At 40.8% G+C, this 27,746-nt stretch overlaps 1 protein-coding gene across 1 annotated transcript; it reads right to left on the reverse strand.

Annotated features, from left to right (window-relative positions):
- LOC115045326 (transmembrane protein 65-like) lies at window positions 1-27,474 on the reverse strand. The gene is made up of 8 exons (XM_029504953.1): window positions 27,243-27,474; window positions 26,698-27,017; window positions 16,275-16,319; window positions 13,291-13,358; window positions 12,261-12,315; window positions 8,124-8,166; window positions 3,620-3,725; window positions 1-2,929 (listed from the first exon to the last, which is right to left on the reverse strand). The coding sequence occupies exons 2-8, from the start codon at window positions 26,981-26,983 to the stop codon at window positions 2,780-2,782; spliced, it is 753 nt and encodes a 250-aa protein (XP_029360813.1). The 5' UTR covers window positions 26,984-27,017; window positions 27,243-27,474; the 3' UTR covers window positions 1-2,779.
- Window positions 27,475-27,746: the final 272 nt, after the last annotated feature.

Raw genomic sequence — 27,746 nt, forward strand, 5'->3', positions numbered from 1 at the left:
AGATATTAAATAAAGTACTTGTCCTATATGCTTTCAAGCACCCACAGCCTGCACCAAGGAGAAAGCCCTTCATGTTTAGATACATGTCATATTTTTGGCCATTTTTGATGAAGTGTTTTAATGTTTTTGTCAAAGAGAAAATTGCATCCGTTCAAAATAGCTTCTGTTACACACACATTTAGTGATGCAATCCAACAAAAACAACGTGAATTGCTGCTATTATTGGAAACCACTATGATTGTGGCATTTTACCCATCAAGCATTTATAGCTCCATAAAATAGATGGCATCATCAAAATCTGTGTTTGGCTGTCCACAGCCCAACAGCGCAGTTACCAGTCTGCTAAAACCTTAGCAAGGCAACACAAAAACAGACTTTCTGAGGTTAAAACAATTCCTGTCTGTGGCTGTCTAAAGAGGGAAACACGTGAGATTCTTTGTGCTTTGCAGCAGTTTGAACAGCCACAAAATGTATATATAAATAAAAAATCAGGTCTTTTTCATGTTGATCCAACCTGAGTTGTTGTTTTCTCACTTCTCCAAAGATACGTCCTGCTGCACTTCATCATTTTAGAGCATACTCGAGTGTGAATTATTCTTCCAAAGTAAACATGTACAATAGTTTTTTATTAGCAGTGCATGCAAGGGGGAAATCAGGCAATGACATCAAAAATCCTAACTACATAAATATGTTCAATTCTTCTTCCATTTTCTTTATTTTTATCACTGATTAGGATCACTGCTATCCATGTTATAAATGCCTCGAACAGTATTGCAGAGGCTGAATCTCTTTTGTTAGTGTCAATGGTTTAGAGCTCAGTCGGTTAGTTAAGTCATGGACAAGATGAGAGCGATTGGCTGCAGAGATCTTAGTCAAAAAAGGGCTTTTTGTTCTAAAAAAGAAGTTAACATTATTATTGAGATAAAGAGGATATACATATATGAATATGAAGCTGAATATTCTAACAAAAACAAGCCATTTTGGGGAAAATGGAAATTCAGACAGTGACATGATGGCTGACTTCTTTTTATTCCCACTGCTGAGCAAATTCAGTTCCATCTTAATTTTAGCTGCTGAGCTGGGCTACCTCACCTGCCAAGCAGGTAACAAAAAGACTTTAAGATATAAATGAGCAAATCAGTAACAGTTGAATGAAGCCTTGGATGGATGGTAGTGTCCTATCACCCCAAATACATCTTTCTTGCTACGGTGTTTTGTAGTTGTCAGATGCTGCAGATGAATTCGTTTTTTATATTGATCAAGGGCAATGATTATAGAGTGATGAGGTGATTAATCACAGCTAGACTCTCAGGGCTTTGAATACTAAGGAGAGAAAGGAAAAAAAAAAGATGAATACATATTAAAAACAGCCTTTTTAGACTCTAACCAGTCGAGGGCAGCAGAGCAGAGAGATTATTACTGTCAAGGTACAGGGAAGATTGCAGTTGTTCATAATCAGGAGGATGAGCAACCTTTTCACAAAATGAAAACAGGGTAACAGTCATCTCCTATCAGTAAATAAATAACAGGATTAGAGTCTTGGTGCTGTCTTTCCATGGAAAATGTTATCTTACTTCGGCTGCAGGTCTCATGGTGTAGACCAGGAGGAGACAAAACTTACAGTATTGGAGATTTAGGGTCAGTTCAGATGGGGCTGAGGTCTCAGGTGGTTCAGTGTGTTGGTATTTCTTATCTCTGTGCCTGCCACACCTCCACCTTCCTCCTCTGCCCAACTGTTCTGTTTGTCTAAGGGTTTGTAGAACTACATCCACCTAGATACACTCACATCAGACATATTTTACACCCTCTAATATCTCCATCTTAAGCATATATAAATAATACAAAGTTTATCATCAGCAAGAAACTAATTTCCCCAGAAGCAGCTTGCAGCTGTTCTGTGTGTAACCACCTGTCGCCTCGTCACAAGCATTTGACTTGTGGTTCTGGAGTGTAGATGAGGCAATTTAACTTTGACTTTTGAGGACTTTGTATTCATCAAAAGGCAGGCATACTTGTAAAACAAGTACACTACTTAAAAGTAGTGTACTTGACGAGGCATAGTGCATCTTACTATGCAAAGGTAACCCTCTCTCCTCAACTCATAATCTTCAGAAACATTGGAGAGGCCTTTAACAAGGTTATTACCATTTGTAACACTGTATGATGACCTAGCTCTTCGGTCGGTCTTTATCTTCTAGTGATCTGGATGTCTGACAATGTACAAGAAAGCGTCAACATCAAAAGATCAAGAATGTAGGAATGTACAGATTTTTGTTAAATTTGCTCTGATAGTATTTTCTCTTTCTTGAAATAAATACAAAGTTCAGTTGAGTGTTTCAGGAAGCCCTAACTTTCTTCTAACTTACTTTCTTGAGTCAAAGGTTTATATTTGTTCCATTCAACAGATTCTTAAAAAAAAAAAAAAAAACAAAAAAAAAAACACGCCACTGTAGTGTGCGTTAGATAAATGAGTTTCAGCCTGGTTCAGTCAAGTCAAAACAAGGTGAGGTTACGTTGCAACAGTTAAAGTAGCAGCAGTCCAATTAATCAATGGTCTCTTCACGAGACAGCCATATCCCTGTGCTTAAGTTAAAAAGACACACAGCAAATATTATTTAAAATCCTCTTCGAAACACTTTGATTAAGCCTTAGAGAGTACCCAGTGATATGACTGTGACATTTCTATATACATCCAGTCCACCAGATAAGGCCCACCAGTCCTGGTTTAAAGTATTCAAATGGATTCCAAATAGCATTTGTCACCGACAAGTTGTCAGGTTCAGTTTTTGCTGCTCTCTGCTGAAGCAGGTGGTGGTTGCATTTCCTCCTTCGCCTCTGTCTGGACATCTTTTTTCTCATCATCGTAGTTGAAGAAGAGCAGAGGAAACATGCCCAGGATGCAGCCAATGCCAATGCCAATGGCTTTACCCTAAACACAAGTGAATGAAAGTGAAAATTCACAGAGACAAAAATCAATTCTACTTAATAATAAGCCTATTAAATTTAACTGATAAGCTCCTTTGTTGTGACATTCTTCATGTGTTTTATGTGATCATTTGGTCCAGTCCTGTCTAAATTTACCTGGTGTAAATAACGTAAGTCTGGGCAGGCAAAGGCAGCAAAGGAAAGTTTACCAAACCGGAAAACAACTATGTTAAATACCGAAAGACTGACACATCGATTTCCAATCGCACTTGGCAAGCTTGCAATGTTTGCATGAAAATAAAAAAAGACAACAATTGACATGACATTCCCCACCTAGACAGAAGCCTTTTAGTGCTGCACTAATAACTGAAGCGAATTAAAACTAATTATATTACATACTTGTAATATAATATAATATCAGTGACAGCATATTAAAAATGATTCAGGTTTGATTTTCTTTTAGAGTGAGTGCATTAAGCACAAACCTTAGTGGCATCGTTGCAAAAAAATCAGATCTGTTTTCAATGTTTAAAAATGGATTACACAACAAATGGAAGCTGTTAAGATGTAGCAGGTTTGTTTAAACCCACTCTGACTGTGTTTATGTTGTGTTCATCAGTCTGAGGCTTTCACATTGATCGAGTAGACCCAGGTTTGACAATTGTGGGCTAAAGTGAGTAATGATGGTACCAACCGCGTGACTGCTGACTCTGGTCTGCCACATGTCGGCCTGTTTTGGGCTCAGGTCAGGGATCTGCATCCCCAGCCGAGACGCCAGAGCCTCCACATAACCTGCCAGCCTGAAGAGAGGGAGCAACAGTTAAACACTTGCCTTCACTAAACCAGGAGGGTGTTGTGAGAAATGGTGATAAATCAGACTCCCCTGTTTTTCCATTCTTTCATTGTGAAATGACCTTGAAGAATGCGTTCCAACTGAGCAGAAAGACCCAGTTGACATAAGGACCAGTGCTGTGACTGCTTGCACCCTATGAATTGTATAATTTCAGTTTCATGAGGCGGTACAGCTCCGTGAGCGTGAAGCCCTCAGCTCTAAACTTCTGACTGTATTCAAATGATAAGAAAAAGAGCATGGCTTAAAAAAAAACAAACAACTGGAGACAAATGTGGCACACACCATGTTGAGATTCAGTTTGGCTATTTCTGTAATTCATTTATAGATAAACTGTTTTTTTTTTTTTTTTGTTTTTTTTTTTGCTGCTGTTTTACATAATAGTCTCCTGTTGATGGTCTTCTGCTTTACATGTAATGATTCATTAAACCGCCTCTGGAGCAACACGTCCCACTAGGGAAAAGCCGTCCACTGAACAATGAAAGCAATCAATAACAAAATTACTGCTCCTTGTTGCTCCCGTCTGTCGTAAACACAGCAGGACGTTAAATATCAACTCAACACAAGAAAGAGAGACAGGGAGGGGGGCGGAGAAGACAGAGAGATATAAAGGATTGACAGTGTTCACTGAGCATTTAAAACTCATCAATCAGCCAAAAACTATTCTGGGTTCATATCAGTTGCAAGTTTAACATTTTGTCTAATGTGCAAAGAATGATACTGTAGATTCAGAACATAAAAGTTTTGGGCTGTTTGCAAGAAACAAAGAAAAAGAAAAGAGAAAAAAGTGAATCTCATTTAAAAACCTGTACATGTCTGACAGTCCCGGGGTGAGAAAAGGAACATAAGTGAATATTTTGGCCCAGACCTGGTCTGGATCAGTCAGTGGCACTAATGGATCCCCAGTTCACTGCACACACAAATATAAGGTAGCTGGAGCTGTCGAGTCTGGGGACTGATAAGTAGCAAGCAGCATAATTTAAAAGAAAGATAAGGAGGAAAAGGAAAGGAGGTCAGTGTGTGTGTGCCTGAATCTGAAGCCTAAAACGATTCCTCATGGCAGAGCATGAATTTTAGAACTAGTTACCTCCCAGAGAATAAATGATATAATCAGGACAACCCTATTCCCAGCAGTGATGAGCAGCACTGGGGCTGATGGATGTTGTTAAACTCTACAATGGCAACAGGTGGCAGCATCGAGTCTCCAGCTGGATAGGAAAATGTGCTGAGTGTTTCTTTTCTATTCTGCTCATAAAACCCAAATCACATTGAGATAATCAAGACACAATAAAAGAGCTCATGGTGCTATATTTGCTTTTTTTTTTCCCCAAAAATTGCCTTGTCTTCCCTCTCCATCATTCAAATATAAACGCCACACCAATCCAGATACAACCTGAGATGTGTGTACCTGAAGCTGATTTGTGTGGTGTCATCTGCACAGTGTCACAGAGACATTCGTGCTTTCAAGTTGATTTCATTCCAAATATTTCATACACGTGCTACAGTGGAACGACATCAGGCCTCTTTCTTAAAATATATACTGAAGTAAAGAAATGTACTGTTCTACTGTAAAGTTTAATCAGATGAAGGATGTGCAACAAAATGTTACAGCGATCTACGAGCTACAATTGATGGCAAATGTGATGCATAAAAGTGACACTGCAGACCCAATGGCAGGTCCGTTGACACCATAAATGTCATCATTCAAATGAACAAAATGCACCGTACTGAAGTGTCCTTTGGGCAAAACCTTGAATCTTCCTGGCCTGCTGCAGAAACATTCCCTGAAGGGGATCAATGGAGTATCACGGTAATAAGAGCTACATTTATTTGTGCTTTTCAGTTACATGATCGCCAAAAATTACCTTTGCAGAGATTCGGTCTGAGGCTTTCACTATGAATATCCTGGATGTAGTTTGTGGTTCCATCAACTGGGGTTTGCATCTATTTCTGATTCTCTCATATTGGTCATGTTATTTTCATTGTGTTGTGCTCTGCATCAGCTGTCAAAGCTTAACAGTGAAGAAATATAGTTGGAACTGATGTATTACACTTTTGATTTGCACTGTTCTCTAACTCCAGTGACAACTTCACAATTTCACAGTGTGTCTGCAAATGTGTTGGTTTAGGTTTAGAGAATTAGAAAATACAGTAGATCTGTGATGTGGGAAATGTATTTGTCAGGTTTCTATTTCCAGTCCACTCAGAGTGATCTAAAGGTTCAACACTGGTGCTGGAAGGTTTCTCTGGAAACTGAATGGCACTTCACGTTATTCATGTTAGCAGCAACTGAATCAAGCTCCCAAGTTTGACTTGGCTCATTAAGGCAGGTAAAAACAAGATCAGAATCATTTGTCACTTCTTGTTAACTATTCAAAGTAAATAAAGTTCAGAAACAGAAGAGAGTGAATGTTAGAACAGTAAAAATTTATCAACCAACAGCAACAATTTATTTATAATTTTTGGAAAAGGTCAAAAGGTAATTGATCAGTCCCAAATAGGGTCTCCTGCAAACTGACACCAAATCTGTGCAAAATCAACACCAAAACAGCCACAAATCTGCAGTACAGACGGCCCCTGTTTAAAGTTTACTCAAGCTCGGTAACAATCTACTGAGCTTCATTTAGTGCAAATGTATTACCTTCTAAAGTGCCAGTGTTTCCAAGAGTAATCTAAAGCACTGTCAAGCTTTGAGATACAAAATGTTGCCGTAAACGACACCTGGAGGAGCTCCACGACTGACGAACAGTCTACTCACTCCATCAAAATAAAAATAAAAACTGGTGCAATCGAGTGTCACCTTGACACGCTGGCAACAGTGGCTCTACAATGATTGAATGGTAAACACAGACAGAGTCTCCTGAGAGTGTTTACAGAGGCCACAACAATTCGGCCAATCCATCACACTGAAACAGTACGAAGGCAACAACGTGTGTTGGCTTTTTCTACCATGTGTAGTTTGTTTTATTTCAACAAGAGCAACAATCTGCCACAACAAGTTGGTGGAAAATGTTTGGAGGTCCTTTCCATTCGGTTGGGGAGCTGGTTGTGATCCCTGTCACCACTGGTCATAAATCAGTGGACTGATTCTTACAGGCTGTAACAACCATTTGCTGTCTCCTCTGAAGCCTCCAGTTCTTGTGGAGCCAACTTTGATTTTATTGATCAAACCTGATCTCATATTAAACTGCTGTAATGCTGTGCAGATAGAATCAGACCTGGTAGATGTTCTGATCCATTTTTACAGTATAATTTTGTACAGTGCTCATTGGGACCTTATTTCTCACTATGAACTCGGTTGTCTCACTACTCAGCCTATAACAGCATTAAAGGCACTTTTAACTGTAAGTAGAGTTTGGTTTGTGCTCTACTTGTGTGTATTTATTGTACAGTGTGTCTTTCCTCTGTAAATATTCTGCACTTTCTTTGTATTCACAGCTGATAACTTGCTGCTGTAACAAAAGAATTTCCCAGCTTGGGATCAATAAAGTAAATCTGTCTATCACTTCCCATGAACTTTAGCTATGATTAGGTTTACAAGGAAAAAGAGATTCCTTTTTTCCTTTCCACTTATGACTTGGACTGGGGGCAGACTGGACTCTCCTTGCATCACAAAATGGGCTCAAGCTTGCTGAATAGCATGGCTGTTGTTCTCTCATACTGCAAGAAGCCGTTGGAAAGTAAAATTTGGTATGGAACTCCTTGAAGTCTTTCAGTTTTTCTTGATTGGCAGGTAAAACAGTCTTAAGGCTTAGGTTTGGGTGATGGCAGAACGTACACTGCATTTAAGATACAAAGCATCTGCCAAATATCTTCTGCTAGATTTGAAATGTATGGAGCTGCAGTGAGTGCCTGTAATTCCAGTAATACCAGGAACATAAAGGCGCCATCTGATCAGAAATTAGGCTGCAGATTTACTACGTGACCTGTGTGATGTTCAGCATCAGTATGTGGTTACAGTATGTTATCTGCATCAAAGCAGCAACGGGCCTTTACTCATTTACACACTCTGTGTTCTGACTGTCTTGATTAAACCAAACCGCACTAACAGCTTTAATTTGCAAAGCTTTTCTTATTTACGGTACTATCTCATGCAGATTTTTCTCACAGCTAAACTCACTATTTCTAAGATACTTCATGATGGAGATTTAACTAAAGAAGATGGAGTTGGATGGTGAACCTCTTTATTAATGTATTTGAAACTGTGCCTGTTTTTATTTTAAGCAAAAAAAAAAAAAGAAGACATTGTGAATTACAATGACTCGTCTGAATCTTTATCCCCAACCATCCAAACCTAATAACTTCCTGTGGTTGTGCGGTTGTGTGCGACGATGTGTGAAAATCTTACCCTAGTCCTGCCAGATCAGACACCAGGTTGCCAAGGGCAGCAGCTGCAACATAAGTGAAAAGACACAACCACAAATTGTGTTAGGAAATTGAGATTTGTGTTGAAGACAGCCAATAGGATGGAGACACAGTGTGTTTGGAAAACTACATTTGCCATCATGTAAAAAAAAAAAAAGAAAGAAAAAAAGGATGACATTTCTTTTGGACGAATTCATCTGCCAGCAGATAGTCAGGCCTCTCTCACACTGACAGGTATGTGAATTTATTTCATATCAGTATGGCTGAAGTATAAGTGTAAACTTAATGGAGTCAAAGAAACATCGGAAACTGGGATGATAAGCAAACATGGAGGACACTGTTGTTTAGTGTATTAAACTATATTGAGACAGCTGCATTAAAGCACATGTAAGAGTCTGAGCAAGAAGCAGCACAGTATGTTTGACCATGTAATGTATTATTTATCACATTACTAACCTGATAATAAAATAAATAATAAATCAAACATCATCCAAGTTTCATTCATATCTTTTAAAATAACCACACTGCATTTATTTCTGCCATGCTGTTGCGGTGCAGGATATGACTAGACAACCACGATGCATTGAGGGCTGACTAATGAGGCCGACGCCCTGTTCAAGCCCATACCGACGTAGACTTTCTCCCTGAGCCTCATACCTCCACATGAATAATGTGAGCAGCAGAGGAGCACTTGACAAAGTACCTGAGCAGAAGAGGATGAGGACACTGTGAAATGAGTAATGAAGCGGGACCAAGGAGCAGACCCAAGTGCCATCTTGTCTGAATATTTTCAGCTCTAAGTGGTTAGCAGTAGAGAGCAGGAGACATCGTCCTAAAGAATCTGCTTATGCTGTTTGCTTTTTTGCTGTTGTGGGAGATGCTCTGAAAAAAGGAGAACATGACCCCAAGATGACCCCAAGATGCTCAGGGCAGGTGAAGGAAAGGAGAAGTACCATGTCTGCTCAGGCTCCATGTCAGTCTAACTCCGGCAATTCTGCAGTGTGTCTGTCTGATGTCACAGCAACAAGGACCCATTTTACAATCTGGATATTGTAGACAACTTCATGTGACAGCGTAAATCTGAACAAGGACCAGCTGGTTACAGTTACTCTCCACCTAACACTCATAAATCACCTCTGATAATCAGCAAAGAGGAATTCAGTCTGCCTGATGACACACAGCATCAGTGTTTACAAGATGTGTGTTAGTTATTTGGCTCTATTCACAGATATGTGTTGCACTGTTGTCAACATGAAGGGAAGCAAGTTTGTAATTCTTGAACAATCAGTGGGTGCCAACTTAGATATTAGATTTGGGTCAGATAAGGAGGTTGTTCTGGTATTCTCTGCCTAAAAATGTTTTCACTGGGCAAGATGGGTTTCCACATGAATGTTTTGCTGTATTATTAAGGATTAAGGATGAATTTCATGTCTAACCAGTTCATGTTTTATTTTTAGTACCTTAAATCATCCTTCACCTGGATGGAGACTTGAATAAAAACTTGGACCTTTGTTCTTTTTTAATATAATGTAACTGTAAGAAGTTGAGTTCACTGCAGCAGTGATACTTTGACAGGTGACTTGGGCATATGTACGCACAGCACACAACATACAACAACTAAATATCTAAAATCCTTAAATGCCCTGCACATTGGAAAAAGTATTCGAAGAAGAGCAGACATTGGCGATGTGAGGTAGATGGTACACTGATGATACAGTTTTGGGTGGGTATTTAATTCTAATATGAAATCTTGTTCAAATAATCCAAAACAGATTATTTGAAGCACCTGGAAGCATCCCAAGGCAGCATTTCATATTCAGGATAAACCTGATGGGTCCGTTGCACCCTGGAACCGAACTGCTTTGTGTCTCGACTTAGATCGGTTATTGAGGTGATGCTCGTGTTAGAACAAATCCCATAATTGTAAATCAAAATCCAAACAAGCCCCTGAAGAGACAGATATAATGGAGCGCTCCTCTGGCTCAGTTTTGTGGTCAAGCTGCTGAAATGTAATTAAAAACCAGGATTAGATGTGTCTAATGGGGGGCATACACAAATTACGATATAACAGACATCTGTGTTGTTCATTAAACTTGAAACAGGATTATGCCCCTGAGTAGAAATTAATGCCACACTGTGCCAAAAAATAAATGTTCTTGATTATTTATTTATCTTTTGATTTATTTGGGATGGCAACATCTTTCACAGCATCTTTCCAAAATGTTCTGGTTTCAAGGATAAAACAGAATCATTCTTTGCTCCAGGGACAACGGGAAAGTAAACAGACTATTAGAACAATGTGAAGTAACTAATTCGAGAGAAGGAGGTCTTTTTATTGAGGTCTTACCTCCAAGCGTCACCTCGCAGGTGGAATTTGTTGGCCCTCGTGTTCACAGACTGAGAAATAATAACTATGACTGCAGCATTTCATTTACTGCAAAAACACCAGCTCAGTGTCTTTCACAAAACATTCAGCGGTGTAATACGTTTTCTGTATGAAAACATATTCAACCAATATAATAACAATCTGGGTCCTCGAAGGCAAGTATGGGGATTTTGCTTTGATACCGTCAGCTGTAATTTGTTTTTTGATGGATTTAATACTCTGTGGATGTTTTCCCATCATTACCTCTGTTTGCATTACATAATTAAACTGAGAAGCAGGGGCATTTTTTCATGGCAGTCTCTCTCTTCGGTCGAGCCGCCTGAGACGTATTCGCCTTGACTCCAAAGTTGACATGGGTGCTGAATCACTCTGGACTGGGTGGGTTAGATAACTCCAGTTAACTGAAAAGAGCAGAAGCTGCTCCTGCTGTTTTATCTCCCAATGTGAGTTCATGGGGACATTTTTTCCCCAGCAAATCACTAATTTCAAGGGCTTTGGGCTCACTGTTGGGCCTCACTGAGATTACAGCGTCTGTCAAAATACTAGAAGGCTGCTTGATAATGAATTTTCGATTTTCGTCTGAGTTTTAAACCTGATAACTCTGTTTATAATCCCACCTTAAAATTGCTGCTTTGGCTTAATCATGATCATAATCTTTTCCGAAATATTGTTGAAAAACTGATTTGACTTAGAAATCTTTATGATGCTGTGGCTGGGCCAAATCAGCAGCATGTTTGATCGACAAAGTCCTCCCGCTCACAGATCAGTTTCTCCTTGCTTCTGCTATAGCCATGCCGTTTGAATCTGTCCGGCTCTCAGTGAAATACGCCAAAAAAATGTCAGGCTTCTACCTCCTCTGTTCTTTTACAGCATCAACTTGACTTATCCAAGTGTTTTAGAGCGATCAATTTACTCAGTCTGTTGGACGTTTGAGAATTTGAGCTAAAAAAAACAACAAGATCACGATGGATATCATCACCAGCAAGAAAAATAGCGTCAGGGGAGAAAAAGAAAAATCTGCAGAGTTTGAGTAGAGCAACTAAAACTGTTTTTTGTGGATATGAGTGATGGCGGTGATTATTCTAATAGATTTGGATATTTTGATGATACTGATAAGCAACATTTGTTCATAAAAAAAAAACAAAAAACCCCAAACTGCTATAAATTCATCATGAACAGAGACTGAGACTAACTAGAGGTACTCTTCCACTCCCGTCTGCAGTCACCGTTAACATAATAATACGCTCAGTCTCCCCCAAACATGCTGTAGACGCCCAGGTGATATTACAATCCAGATGTGTCTCTCGGAGCTAAGAAGATATTTTTACAGCCAATTTACCTGCTGGTGAGAAGTCTTAATATATTCATAACATGGATGATTAAATCTTTGTGTTGGCCAGACGCTGACGCTCAGCTTTAAAAACATATTTCTGAACGTAAAATATAGACTGGTTGGTCGTACTGTCAAACACACATTTGCTTCAACATTATTCTCAAAGGTGGCTCTAATCTGAGAAATGAAATGAAGACATTCAGAGTTTTTCGTTTTTAAAAGCCCTGTAAAAGCTTTGAAGCAAAAAAGAACTGAAGGGTATGTGTATCTATAAGAAAACCCCCCAAAATCACTCTGTACATTCAGGACAAGAATAAGAAGCATTAAGAGACAGATGATTTTGGAAAAAAGTAAATGTTCACTTGATATTAAGTTAGATTAAGCTCATGACATTTTCATACCTGCCATAGTCGAAATTCCGAGGATAACACCAATGGATAACTCAATCTGTGTGCCCTGCGAAAAAGAAACAGATCACAGATGTTCACAGGAGACAGGAGACATCAGTCTCAACACTAACTTTGTAACATCTCTGCATCATTGTCCACGACTTCTCCAAAACACCACAGCAAGTTTTTTTTGTTCTAACTCCAGTCGCTGGACTACTGTGCTTCTGACTTTGAAATCTTTTTAAGATTGATATTTTAGGTCTCTCTGTCACGGTTTTCCTTTCTTCCGTGCAGGCTTTCAACTAAATGGAAAGCAGCCTGGAAAATGCTGCACGACATGAGTACATGGACATGAACGCATGTGTGCCTGTACTTGCATTTATTAAAATACAAATGTAATAAATGCACATATATTTCCAGGACAAAATTATATAAAAGCCAAATCAAAAGGGGGATTATGCATTGTTTGAAGTTTTCATGCATTTGATGAGCCCACTTTAAAAGGAGCAGTCAATCTTCGTAATGAATTAGAATTACTGTTTTGTTTCTTTCTCTTGGATATATTTTTCTCTCTGCATTTATGGCCCCAGAATTGCCAATCTGTCAAAGCCCCTAAAGAACGCAGCATTGTGTTTTAAATTAACCCCCACGATGAATTCACACTTTGAATTAAGAAAGAACAATAGATTATCTTTGATTATCTACGCCCAGGAGTCTAATTCAGTTTTCCTGGATTTAGACTTTATTGAGTGAGCAGGATTTCAGAGGCTTCCTAAAGACCAATTTATTGGATGTTCAAAGAGAAACAGAGCAGATGGGAGACTTTTTGCTGTACAATGAAAACAGGAACTACACAGTAGCAGCAAACAAACAAACATGATTCATTTTCTCACTCTCCCTTGATGAGCTTCCTTAACGTCAGGTCACAGGAGGTTAAATGTTGTGAGCACATATGCCGTATTCTTTATTCACAGGTCCCCCAGTGGAAATCAAACCAACTGAGCTGCAGGCTATCGCAGGTCTGCATGAAACTGATACTTACAGCAACAATCATGATGCAATTGTCCAGGAATCCAAACCCAACAAAAGGGAGCGCATTGTGCAGCAAAACTGTAAAATAACAATCAAACAGTCAATCCCCAAAAGACAAAATAAACAGAGTATATGCAGATTAGACTACATTCATTATACATTAAGCATAATCTAGCCATCTTGAGAGTTTCGATGGATATAAATATCCTTGATGAGTGAAGACTGCATGTATTATTATGATTCATACATATTTCATATGTTCATATGTGAGACAGTTGCAAAAGATCCAAGAGTGAGTTGAATCCTTGATCTTGGTACAAGAAGTCGCAGAAAATATATCAATAATAGCTGGAAATAAAAAATGCTTTATGTGATGAACTTAAATGTTGAAGATAAAATCTAATGTAGATTTACTGGAACCATACAAACTCATCCCATCATGTAGTTATGATATAAAACACAGGAATATATATGAGTTAATAAACTGAAAGTAATCTTAGGCTCCAGGAGCAGGACAAGCACAGATCAAATAAGCCTCACAAACTAAAGGCAACACAAAAGGTATGTCTCTAGAACACAGTGGTAAAACTGGCACCCCGATATGAGCAACAAAAGCCTTAAATCCTACGCTGGAAATGTATTTGAAACTGAAAAAAAAAAAAGAAGCTGGGTTTGAAGTTTTTGTGTCATTTCTTTGTGTAAACAGTCCATTAATATGAAACATGTCTTCAAACCAAAAAAGCTATTAAAATGCATTTACAATGCAAATATATCTACTACAGCGCTGCTGCTGTGTAAATGAATTTGAAATGTCAGACACAGCCTGATGAAACTTCACTATCCTCAATTTGAAGTTTGAGTGATGTGAGTCCAGCTCAAATATGTGATGTGCAGAGATGTTTTGGCTTTAGGAGGGCCCACTGCTGCAGGCTCCCTACAGCAAAACACCCACTCCCCCGATGTTCAACACTGACTGTTTAATACTTCAGGGACGACTCTGAGGTTTGAAGAGCATGCTCTCCCTCTGACACAAGGATGGGCTTGTTTTTGGTTTGAATGCTTCTCTGCAGAGAAGAAAACAAACAAACTCTCTCCAAAGAGGTCTGTTGAACCTTTTGCCTGTCACAGTATTTTTCTGGTATCCAATCTTCACACAATATCATCCTCACTCGCCTCCTCTCTTCCGGACCCTTCTGTTCCTCTTATGTGCTCGGCTGACTTCAGCCAGATGGAGGCCACTTCGTTCCCCCGTCATCTGAATTCACTACCAACAACCCAGAGTCCAACTTCAGACCAAACTCAAAACTATCCATTGTGGGTAAAGTTTTAGAAAAGGTAGTTTTGAATCAGGTTCAGCCATTCTTGGATAATTTTAGCCTCTGGGAAATGTTTCATTCAAGGAATGCAAACTGAAACAGCCAATTTAAAAAAAATATTACTTTGCACTTTGCATACTTTTTATGTGGATGAAATTGAAACACGTTAGCAACTAAAGCAAAAGAGCACTGACCCACCGATGCCTCTTTAACTGCTAAGCTATAAAGGTCGGATGGAGTTAAATTGTCTCAATCTTATTAAGAATATGACTGTTAGTCTTTGTACAACAATGTCTGGACAGTGACAAGCTGCTTGGCCCTTTGACTCCTTTTCTGATAGAAGGCTGTCTTTGATTCTTCATTTAAACATAACAGTTCAGAAAAAACGTTTAGCGAGGCTCATGGCCAACATCAAACCTCATGTCAATCCTCAAGATTTTGAGATTCATGCTTCTAATGCAATTTTAAATGGACTAGCACAGATTTTCTTGGCCTGTCCAGGCCTGTTTTACAAACCCCAGCCTTTAACTCTTTCAGTGTTTCAGACCAAATCAGAATTAAAAATTGAGTCTTCTGATTATGTTAGAGCCAATGAAATGAATAATTGGGCGACATCGTGTTGTTTTTAGAGAGAGTGGAGCACAAACGCAGTTTCAGAGTTACTACTGATTGTTAGCTAGATATATGAGGCCATGGTGGAGATGGTTTGCAGTCACTAAAATCAGTTTAGTCTCAAAAAACAAGACAATTATAAAAGATCAGTTATAAAGCTTCTTTCCCAACCTTTAGCTCAGTATTATGACTCAAAGGCTGGATGGGTCCATTTTTACACAGAGGTCATCAAACTGTGACTGACTGTAACTGTGCTGAGCTGATTCCAGAGTGCTGCTCCACCGTCAGCCGACTGACTCCATGTTTCCCTTGTCGTTTCACTCGGGTGTGTTATCTTTACTGGGGTCCAGAGCAGGACAAGCAGCATTCCAGTCTCTAGTCACAGGAGCTCACTGTTAAATTTATGCTGTGAGAAGATGAAACCCATTCGAGCAGACGCTCTATTCTCTCAGCGGGAGGAAGAAGAAGAGGAGGAGGCAGCTTTAAGAGCCCCTGCTGCCTGAGGTCATGTCAGTAACTCAGCACCATAGAGCGAACGATGCCTGTCTAAGACTCCTATTGTATGCGTTTGTGTGTGCAGGTGGGTTGCGTGTGTGTGTGTGTAGGTGGCTCTTCTATTTGTAGTAACACCTCATCTGAGAGACACTGTTCAGATAGAAGCTTGCTCACATCAAACTAACAGTCTTTATATCTGATAATGTCCTGTATTGTGTCCTGTGTGTCATTACAGACGCCAGGAAAGATGACTAACTGCACAATCACTGCACTGATCACAGGATTATATAAATTTTACAGCTTGTTACAGATCGTTTTCTATTTCTTATTTTGTCACAGCTCACTAACTAATCTGTTTAATTGTTGTTGTTTCATTTGGGGATATTATGAAAACGAAATATGCAGTATGAAGCAGAGTAGCCTCCTGATCCATCATTAATCATCCTGGTCAGCTGAGGGATAAATGTCAATTCAGACTTCAGTCATGTTATGATTGAAGCTAAGCGTTTTTTTAAATAATTGTTAAAAACACATACAAATACAAAGGTTCGCTAAACATGAAGCTTCTTACCGTATCTCAGCTGTGCTGCAGTGGGTGGTGCAATTTCCATCTGCCCTGAAACGACAAGAAGAGAAATGAAATTATATATATATATATATATATATATATATATATATAAACATCTCCTTTGGCAAAGTCAGAATAAAGTTCAGACACCTCTCAGATGGCAAAGGCTGTCAGTCAGGAGCTTTTGGTTACAGTGAGAGCAAAAAAACGGCATAATGAACATATGAGTAATGTGTCAGAGGAGACAAGCAGAAGTCAAACGGGTGGAGGAGAAAAGAGCGTCGCCCCTATCAGCATTCCCTTTGAGAGGGACAAAGAGGTGGACAAAGGTGCCAATCAGGCCTCTGAGGGAAGTCTGCCTGCACAGATGATAATTGGTTAGTGTGCATGTGTGTGTCTGATCACAATTACACACTAAGAAAGGGAGAAAAACGTTGAGTTGTGACAAACTATAATTTTATGCCTTCATGTGAACAAATTTTCAAGCAACAATGTTATCCGACAGCTTTAAAACAAAATCATATTACTGCAAACTCACCACATCTTGACACGGCAACACTAAAGTTAGAGAAATAAGATGAAGGTGTGATGAGAGGAAGTGGAGTAAAATAGGTGTGACCTGTGGCATAACGAGATAATCAAATTGGTTTAAGGCTGAGGACACGAGTCAGGATCATTTCCTGTGGTTGTGCAGGTTGTGCTGTGAAATGGATTTTTTCTTTTCATCACTGTGGTTCAGTGGAAGTGATAATCCACATAATGAAACCTGCTCCATGCCTGACAGGTGTGTGTATCTGCACACAAGCACACGCACACAGCAACACCCACACAGAGACGAATAAAGTTCGAATTAGAGCAAACACCAAAGTCACTTTTTTCTGGGAGCAAAAAGTTGAGCTTGAATTGACTCTTCTTTACATGTTGACTGCAGTCAATTCTTTCTTCTCACTAAATTAATCAATTGATGCAGGAAAACTAGCATTCAGAAGTCAACCTGTAACTCCAGTGGTCCCCCTCCTCCCCTTTCAGCAGTCAGTGTCACATTACAAGCTTCCTGCTTCTGTCCTCAGTTCAGCTCACACTCACCTGAATAATGACACTGTTATTAACATCATGGTAAAAAAACCCCAAACCTGCTGACACATTAAATGTATACACTAACACAAAGTATGTTAGCCGTCAGTCACACACAGGCGTGCCACTGCCTTCGTCAGCTGCTGCTTGTACATCTGAGGGCTCTAATGAAATGTCATCTCATTTTCTAATTTCCTCAGGAGCACTGTGCCAGCTGTTATCTCTTTCTACAGGTTTTGGAAAATCCTCTCAGCTTCAAAAAGACGAGCATGAACAGACCGGAGGAAACTGGCAGAGGTGAAGATCCCATCCGAAGAAGACGGATGGCTTCAGTGATTAACCACTACATTTGTTTGCTGTTAATCACCCACAGGGACTGTGTTAGGATCTAATGAAGCCTTTCCATAGCCAACGCTCGTCCTCAGCTGCACCTTTTCTCTCTGAAACCGCCATCAGAACAGCTGCTGCTGGATTATTTTCCTGTCAAATGACAGTAAATATTTTACCAACAGCAACAGATGTCATTAACTAGTGACAGCACAAAGATCCTTTATTTTAGTTTGAAATAAAAGCACAAAGTAACTTCACAAACCAAATTTGGGGAGTGAATACACACACACACACAAAATAATCTTGGGATAAAATTTGGGCAGTCACTCATATTATTATGCAGGTTTACAGAATGAAACTGCTCATTGGGAACTTGAAAAAGCATTTCTAAAGAAGTTAACATGGACCAAATAAAAGCAGGAATTTTGCAGGTGTAAGAAAAATGCAAAGCCATTTCTTTATTTCATGAGCTCCAGCCAGCGTGAAGGTCATTCAAATTAGTGATTTACTGAGGTGAAAATACAGTCAAACAACAGGCTCAGTAACTCCGTATTCACCTGTGTTCTCTCGTGTTGCTTTTTCTAACACCTGACCTTTTAACCGTGTCAGGCTGGAGAAGACAGAAAAAACATTACAGATTCCTTCCAGACAAACTTTGATCTTCTCCCAGTTGATTCATGTCTGATCTTTGGTACATAGAGACAGCTGACCGCTGTAAAAAGGTGCTGTAGGTATTGATTTTAATGTACTTACTCTTTGTGCTCATAAAACCTGATTAACATGCATGAACTAATGGATTAATATATTCACATATAACATACTAAATCTAAGGAAATACCTGAACACCAATGTTAACATTAACGTGCCGTCAGCTCTGTGTAAGATGGACGTCTCGCTATGATCTGCTTGTTTTGTTATTTCAAACAAATTAAAGAGTTTGTGTGGTTGTAGAGACTGACGACAACCTGCGTGTAAACAAAATTCTCCTCTTATAGATAGAGAGATGTGGAAAATAAAAAGTGGCTGAAATGAATTGTTAATAGCCAATTCCAACAGGTCCTAACTACAAGCTTCTTCTATAGCAGCCGCTAACCTTCTTCATCTTCATACGATTAAAATGTTGGCCCATTTTTTTTGTTTTTGTTCTGTGAAATCAGTGCACCAGACAGGAGACATTGCAGTCATACACTGTTGAATGATGCTGAAATGCAACATCATCAGTCAGATCTTAAAGTGAAGCTCCTGATTGGTTCCTGCTAGGTGGTATGGTGGTTAGTGCTGTTGCCCCACAATAAGAAGGTCATGTATTTGTATGTTCTCCCTGTGCCTGCCTGGGTTTCCTCCCACCGTCCAAAGACATCATGTTTGGGTTCACTGGTGACTCTAAACTGTCCGTAGGTGTGAGTGTGAGTGTGAGTGGTTGTTGGTCTCTGTCTGTCTCTGTGTGTTGGCCCTGTGATGGGCTGGTGACCTGTCCAGGGTGAAGCCCGCTCAATGTTAGCTGGGATTGGCTCCAGTCCCCCCCGTGACCTGGAAACGGATAAGCAGTAGAAGATGAATGAATATCTGTTATAGTGCTGACTTCCACCCTGAGGGGCTGCGGTGAAATCAGCAGCCATGGTGACTGTGTAGCAAGGTGAGTTAGGGAAGCCTCGGAAGGGATACAGCAGCAGGTATGACGTGTCAGCCCAAGAGAGAAGAAGGCTGAAGCAGTGAAGTATTTGAAGTGTAAAAAAAGAGTGTGTGCGTTCTCTTTAAAGTTCACATCACCTTCAAAGGAAAAAGCTAACCAAAAAAAAAAAAAAAAACAAACCCCTTCTTGAATATCAAACATGTCCTCCTGTGCATAACAATATCACCTGGCTCTGTGCGGTGCCTCCGTAATGGATTCATGCCTTCATCCATCTGTCGAGGTTTCACAAAGAGATGAACCATACGCAGAGATTTCCCTCCTCACTTCGAAGGCTACAATTTGAGTGATAACATTTTGATTTGCCACCAGCTTGTCAAATGAAAGACAAATTCACATACAGGGCTTCTTTGCATTATATTTTGCAAACAATTACTCATTATATACATTTCTCCATATAAATACATCCAAAAAAGTACAAAAGGTATACTGGAAGCTTCTCAGAGACTATCCAACCAACTTCTGCTCAATTTGTTGAAAAAAAAAAAAAAATTGGTGACAAATCTGTGGTTGTTATTGCAAAAGTAAATGACTGACATCAGGGACAAGTCGTGGTAAATAACCATTTTTAAAAGGTTTTGGGTGATAAAATGTGCCACAACGATCACTGTAAATCATCAGCAGCAGCTTCTACCCAGCAACTGTTACGCTGGTGAACTGAATGCATGTTCACTTACTACAGGAGCAACAATTATAGAACATTTCACAGATATTTTTTAGACTTCTTACATTGTACAAAAGTACAAAATTGTTTCATGTGCAAGCATGCAAATGACTAAATCAAGCTTTACCTTGATATCCACTCTGCTAGCTCAGAAAACCCCTAAGGATGTGATGGGATCCTCTGTAGAAGAAATAAGGTATCCACTGAACGGCAAAAAAAATTATTTTGTCCATAACTTTATTCTGGGGGTCTCACAAGCTGATATATATTAGCAGCAACTGCAGCTGAGAAAAGTCGGAACTCTCGTTGGCAAACAGCAGCAGCTCAGTCAATAAATTCACACAGCATGTAATTACAGGGACCCAGGGAGTGTGTTCTGTTCACAGAACTGCCAGACAAACAGGACAAATGGCAATCAGCCCCTGGACGGGAGCAGGCCTGACTGTTTGTTTGCCTGCCACAGTATTAGTTTGAGTCATTCACTGAGAGTCAATGGTGCATGATGGCAGCACCACGACTGTAACCTGCCAATGGTTGCCAGACTAATGGGGGCAACTTGAGTTTATTCCAGCAGGTTAAATGTCAGCAGAGACAACCATTATGCAGCAGCATGTGTGAATTAACATGATATTAACAGTGCCTGAGCTCAGGGCAGAAGGAATAAACGAAGGCAGAAGGCGATAGGTAATATGAGAGGCGGTGACAGGATCCCTTTCTTTGAAACAGACACACCTGGGGAGGAAAGCACGAGTGCCGGCTTTCCATTTTTGATCCCAGGAGAAATCGAGATAAAGAAGAATTTTTAAACTTTAAAACATACCGAATATAGGTTGTTTGAAAAAAATTCAAAAAGTAGGATTTTATACTGCCCACCTCAAGAGTGTAAAAATAAAGCAGCGTCCAGTCATCGCTTCTCCAGTGCAGTCTTTCTCTCTCTACAGTTCTTCTCCATCCTCTGAGAGAAAATGCCTCTATCTAGTCTCCAATCACACTGTCATTGCCGTCACTAGCCTGAGGGAAAGCCATGTTAGCATAGTGGATGTCCTGAGCTGCTCTGTAAGTGAATGCTGATGACCACACAGGTCCAGATGGAGAGGACAAATCTCTGGTCATTTATTCACTTATCTGCTCCATCCCTCCAACACTGAGCTCCCTCGCTCTGCGCTTCTATCTTTAAATGAACTGGAGCATGAACTGCAGTGAAATGAACAAATTAACTTTAAATGCAAATATATTCCCTGTCGGTGAGTTGGGAGAAATTGATTTTCCTATTCAGAACCATGTATATGTCTATATGTGCATATATGTTTAGATGTCATGCAAAAAAGATTTCATCTGCATGAAAGTGAAATAAATAACAGTATCAGGTACAGGTTTATACAAACAGGACAGCTAATATACATCAACACAAACGCCACTTTCTACACATCATATTAACTTGACTTGGGCTTTGATACATTGATGCAAATGTGTTTGGTAAGTAGCTCAGTAAAAATGATGTACTGTATATCAAACTAAATAATATTCTCAACGTCATCACTTCAGCTGTGCCTCCCTCTGCTCCCTCTAATTATTAAAGCCTCACATTCAGATCCAAATAATCACTCGTGCTTTCTATCATGTCCCATAACATCACTGTTGGTCATTTCTCAGTTTTATGTGAACATCCAGGCCTGAGTTATCATCTTTGTCATGTCCCCAGCCAGCCATGTCTGTGTTATCACAGAGCTGCATAATATTCACTGCCTCTGACTTTGACTGGGCCATTAGTCAGAAATGATATCAAAGCGAACTCCTTATGATCCACAACTGTGCTGTGGGTTAGAAACAACTGGAGGTTTTAGGCTGTGCATTATATTGCAGATTGTTTCGATTTCTCTTTCAACTTTGCTTGCCTGGGGACATAGCTCAGTGGTTGACTGCATGCCTGGCATACAGAGGCCCTGGGTTCAACGCTCAGCCACAACCAGTGCTTGTGCCGATCCCAAGCCTGGATAAATGGGGAGGGTTATGACAGGAAAGGCATCCGGCATAAAACCAGCCAAATTAACTATGCAAATCACAGAGGTGACTTGCTGTGGCAACCCCAAACAGGAAGACATAAATATATAAATGTTCTATTTTGTTGATGTTACGGCCATTTTTTTCCTTTTTCCATTTAGGTTGAGTCAAACTCCAGACAACTCCCTTCATGTATTGACTGCTCTCCTCTCCATCCATCTCTGTCTTCATCCACACAATGTCTGCGTCTCTGCTCCACTTGTCTTCCTATCTACTCGCTTCCCTCAAACTTTCTGTCCTCTTACTCTTTGCCCTTACAGAAGACATTTATTTCCTTTCGTCTCCTTTTGTCTGCACTCAAACATTCAGTCTTTGAGATAAGCTTGGTTGCAACGGTCTGCCCCCTAAAAACTCAGTGGACACTTTTCTGGAACATAAAACTTTTTAAACAGTTAATCAATCAAGGAAGTTTGGATCCAGAAACGGGAAAAGGCAATCTGTGTCCAGCCTTATAGCTTCAAATTAAAAAAGGATCAGAGCTGTAAATAAGGGAGGTCGGTGATGGTGGAGATATAATCACCCAATGCTGCTGCTCTCCTCATCTCAGCTGAGCATTTCACACCATTCAGCTTTCTTTCTAGTTTTAGATTTCTAGTGACTCACTCTCTCTGCTCTTATCAACATTTTTTTTTGGCCACAGCGAGCAGCTGTTTTCAGTAAAAAAAAAAAAAAAAAAAAACTCTGGTAAAATGACTGTGCGACCTGCCCAGCACCAAACTGCAGGTATTTCCTGCAGGAGATGATGGAGTGTGAAAACAGCTGATGAGTGAATTACACTTCCTTAATACCCCACAGATTAGGCTTTTAGTTTTTTTTTTTTTTTTTTACAGTAATTCTCCTGATACCCTGCAGTTTGGCAAGAGCTTGGTGACTTTTAAAAACTTAATTCTATGAATGACTTGTTTTTACATTAACGATACATACAGTGATGCTACAGGATTCATATGTTACAGATGGAAACTTTGTAATCCATTACAACACAAATATACAGTATGAACAAATGTGTTCAGGAAATATGGCCACAGCTAGCAAGCATGTGCTACAGCAGACTCCGTGAACTATGCCTAGTGCTTAGATATGTCATGTCAAGAAGGAGTTTGGCTTCAGTTGTCCTGTAGCCTCTGGGCAGAATGATGATGGATGTTTAAGTGCCTGTCAGAAAAATCTATCTCTAAGCCAGTAAGTGTGTGAGAGTGCGTTGAGCAGCCGGACAATGACTGATTCAGCTTCTCTGCTGCCTGCATCAACAGTACAGAAGGTAAGATAATCCCCGTGGGCTTTTACAGCGTGAAGGTGAGGAAGTCAGCATTGATGTGGGCAGTGGAAAGTGACTGTGCTGTACCTTTAGTCCCTTCGGTCCACACACGCAGAGTAGTTTCATATTGACGGGTGTGCCATTTGCAGCAGTTTTGAATTTAAAGAAACATTAAGCTCCCTGATTTCTACATCAACTAAGGTGTGTTCAAAGAACACGCCATACATAGCACCAAGAATGTTATCCATGTTTTTTTTTTTGCACGTTAGAGCGAGATGCTGGTTTTCTGTAGCCACAGTGTGTGCTGAGAAATCCTCCACCATCAGGCTCACGTGGGACTTTGCATTCAGCCATGACAGTTACTGCTTACAGAGGAAGGCTCGTTGCATGTGGTCAGGATGCTATCAGCAACATCCCTCAGGAAAATAATGGCGTACTTTTAGGATTGTTGAGGTGAGTTGGGCTGGCCTTTACAATGTCAGTGACACAGCACAGCACTATAATCACCACTGTCAGCCAAAACGACAAGAGCCCCTGCAGCTGCTCTCCTTCAGCTACAGCATGCCAGCCCTATTTTAGTGCAGGGAGAGAGGTGACAGACTTGACCTGATCAATAATATACAGGAGCCATACCATTCCCTCCCTTTCCTGATGCAGGAGCTCATGAAGTGGGAAAGGAAATTAATCCAAAACTGCATTTGAATGAACAATTTGCAAGTTTTGCTATGGCTACATAATAGGGGTGTGCCAAAAAAAAAAACCGATTCATATAAGAATCCTAATTCTCATACTACAATTCAGAATCGATTTAAAGAAACTAAAACAAATCTGCTGGCTGTCTGCCTCCATTTTGTATGTAGGATGTCCTGACGCCACCACAGAGCCAGTTCTGGAACATACACATGTGCAGTAAGCACCAAAAGAAGGAGGAAACTACAATAATGGGAGAAAGACACTTTAATGCTTCCACACATTTAAGCAAAAACATAACAGTAAAACAATGGAACATACGTTCCACAACTTTGATTGAAATATCAAATCCACTAAACTTTTTAAATTTCTTCTGTCCCCATGCTCTTTGGTTTTCCACCGATTACTGACGTCTCCATTGAAGTACATGATTGTCAACCTCTTTGTGTTGAGCTCAGTGAGTGACTCTCTTTACTTAGCACTTAGCACTCAGACAGCCACTTCCCGTGTGGGGGGGTGCATTATTAGTGACGCCCCTCTGAGAATTTTCCTTACGGATACATCCCTTCTTATTCTGAAAAAAAAAAAAAAAAAAAAAAAAAAAAACTGGTTCCGGTCTCTATGGAGGGGTCCGGTCTCCTCTAGTCTCTCAGCCCAGTCCACTACCTACCCAGATTTACCTGCCCCTACTGGGAATCGAACCGCGCCCTTCTTATTGCGGGGCGACACTGTTAACGCCACCGTGCTGCTCTGGTCACCACATACATTTACATCAAGAAGTAGAACTCAACAGCAACATTAACTCACCTTTTTCTGTTAAGACTTCTCTTTTACTGAAATTAGCACAGTAACCAACGAGCCCTAGCCAATGTCATCACTCTCCAAACCTCCAATCTGCCCTAAAGACACAGCGCTGGCTGGAAGGAGTCCAGTACCTCTGGTACTGTAAAAGCAGCGATGGCCGAAGCAACCATCACCTACAGCCACAACTGGAGAGACACAACGTTCAGCAGCAAAACATTTACAAATAGTGTGTGTCGGACATTCGGCAGTCAGGCGATTTATGTTTAATAAGACTGCGGTGTGCAGCATTAAGTTCATCTGCTTAGTGGAATAAAAGGCTCTAAATGTTAGCAAGGAGAAAAAGAAGGATTTTAGAGAGTATAAGAGTTATTTGAAGCTTGCCTGCAGGGTGCAGGAATCATCAGTCATGAGATGCAGGCGTAAAGAAAGCTTCATTGAAAACTATATATTTCTCACAAAGCTGCAGAGACAATGCAGCAGTGCGTTCTTTCTTTTATCCATGAAATTAACGGCCTCAGTGCCGCTTATCTGATATAAAGATCAATATATTCACTGGCCACACTAACGGAGAATTGATTCAATCACCAATACACCTTTTGTATATACTATTTTTCAGCAGCTTTCAGGTTCTCTGTTATTACTCAACCATTTGAAACAATAGATGGACACAAAGCCAGCAGACAAAATTATTATCATCTGTATTAATAATATTTAGAAGCATAAATTCAATACTTCAGAGCAATATAAAGGGTGACAAGAGCTCAAGGCAGCACACTCCTGGAGAGTCTCATACAGTATGCTGTAAAACCTCTTCTTTCCACTCTCCTCCCTCTATTGTCTTCTGACTCAGTATCGATCGGGCACATTCTCTCTCTCCACACCGACTGTGGTCCTCGTCTCATACTGTACTCGCTTCATTTCAATTCTTATGTTCCATCGAAGCCCACAATAACGCCTCAATGCTCGTGCAGTGGACTGAAATACTGGAACTGCTTTTGCTCCTGAACATACTTCAAAGTGTGAATTGTACCGAGTGAACTGCTCTGCAGGTCAGTGTTTAAAGCATCAGCTGGAATTGGCTCCAGCCCCCCATGACCCTGCACCACGGATAAGAGATGGATGAGTGTCAGGGCTGGACGGACCAGGATGATATCTCAGTAATACATTTTACGTTTCTTTTTTGATTTATTTATATATCTACAGTATCTTCGCAGAAAATGCAATATAATATAATATATGTGTGTGTGTGTGTGTGTGTACCCTGCGTGGAGTGACTATGTTTGTACATCAATATGTCTTGGGGCTGACATGACACATTTACTAATCAATAATTCCAAATTACTGTGGGAGATGCTGCAACAGTTACAGTTATGGGAACAGCCAACAGATTCTCTTTTCTGTGCACACAGGGAGAGCAGAGGTCAGAGGTCAGTGGCAGCTGGAACACTTGGGGATTATAATGCTTCACACACAACAGTGCTCATGAGCAGGGCTTTAATCTGACTGTCTTTAACGGATACAATGTTTAAAGGCTTTGGTTTAACAACACTAGGCTACTTTAGGCGCAGCCACAGAAGTGTAGTGTGTGTGGCTAAAGGTAGTGAGGTCGAAGGATGAACACTCCTCCTTATTACACTTTTATATCCAAGTTCTTCAAAACACCACGAGCTGCAAAGGCGCATTAATATGATGTAAAAGCTATTTCATTTATTTATAAATAGTTTAAATTGTATCTATTTATTTATTTATTTGGTAACAAATAAAGACTGCCAACGAAAAGTGATTTCCTGGTTTAACTTGGATGATAAAGGTTTTGCCCTCGGATAGAGCTGTTAGGATGTAAATATATCTCTCCCACCTTGAGCTATAGCGATGGACTCGAACTTGTGCAGCTCCCGCAGCAGAGAGCTGCGCTCGGACGGATGGAGGCTGTAGATGAACTCCTTGGCTCCGCGGGGAGAGTTGAGCGGCTCCACGGGCTCCGGGTGAGTTCCCAGGTTAACCCGCTGCACCAGCTCCGGGGAGAACCGTGACGGGGAAGAGACGGCGGACGTCGGCTGGCTGCCCAGTCCGGATCTGGCCAGCCCGGTCCCGGCTCTCAGAGAGAGGGCGGGCCGCAGGACGCTCCGCAGGCAGGGCAGCATCTCTGGGACGAAGGACGGGGGAAGAGCCGGGGACCTGGTGGAGGACAGGAGGGGGGAAAGGGTCACAGGCCTGCCGTCCACCTCTGCTGCCGACACATGAAAACGCACAACCGCCCCCCCCCCCTCCGGGTTATTCAGGGGCAAACCGCTCGGGCCTGACGCAACATCCACATGATTTACCACCAACAGGAGGCAGGAAGCGGCAGAGGATGCGACAGCCTCCCCAAAACCAAAGTTAAGCTCGACTTATCGGACGCACCTCGGTCGGTCGATGCTCGGCTGTCCCGGGCCAGCAGCACCTCCTCCACGGGAAACCTCGAACACGGACGCCGCTCCGGTGGGGATGAAAGTCCCGCTGCAGCTTCTGGTCGGTGATCGCAATAATAATAATAATAATAATAATAATAACAATGAAAAAGACGCTCAGACGCGACAGACTGACATTTTGGCGAGCTGGAGGCTGACGGGATGGAGGAGGGCGCTCCGGCGGCAGAGCCCCACGAAGCACTTTCCAATGGCAGCGCTGCTTCCCTCCGTGCGTAGCGGTGACGGCGGACGTACGCAGGCTGCGCAGCGGCGTTAGTCACTGTATCTGCCTAAAGGAAAACAAATGCCGCATGTGACCTGATCAGATCAGGTAGTAATTAACCTGACTGTGCAGTTACAGTGTAGCGATACCTAAAAACTTGAATCATACACTGGAGATCAGGATCGGTGAGACAACTGACTGGGAATGAAGGAAACTTCCCCTGTAGTTTAGTGA

The sequence above is a fragment of the Echeneis naucrates genome, chromosome 6 (genome assembly GCF_900963305.1).
Source record: "Echeneis naucrates chromosome 6, fEcheNa1.1, whole genome shotgun sequence".
NCBI classification, from domain to species: Eukaryota; Metazoa; Chordata; class Actinopteri; order Carangiformes; family Echeneidae; genus Echeneis; species Echeneis naucrates.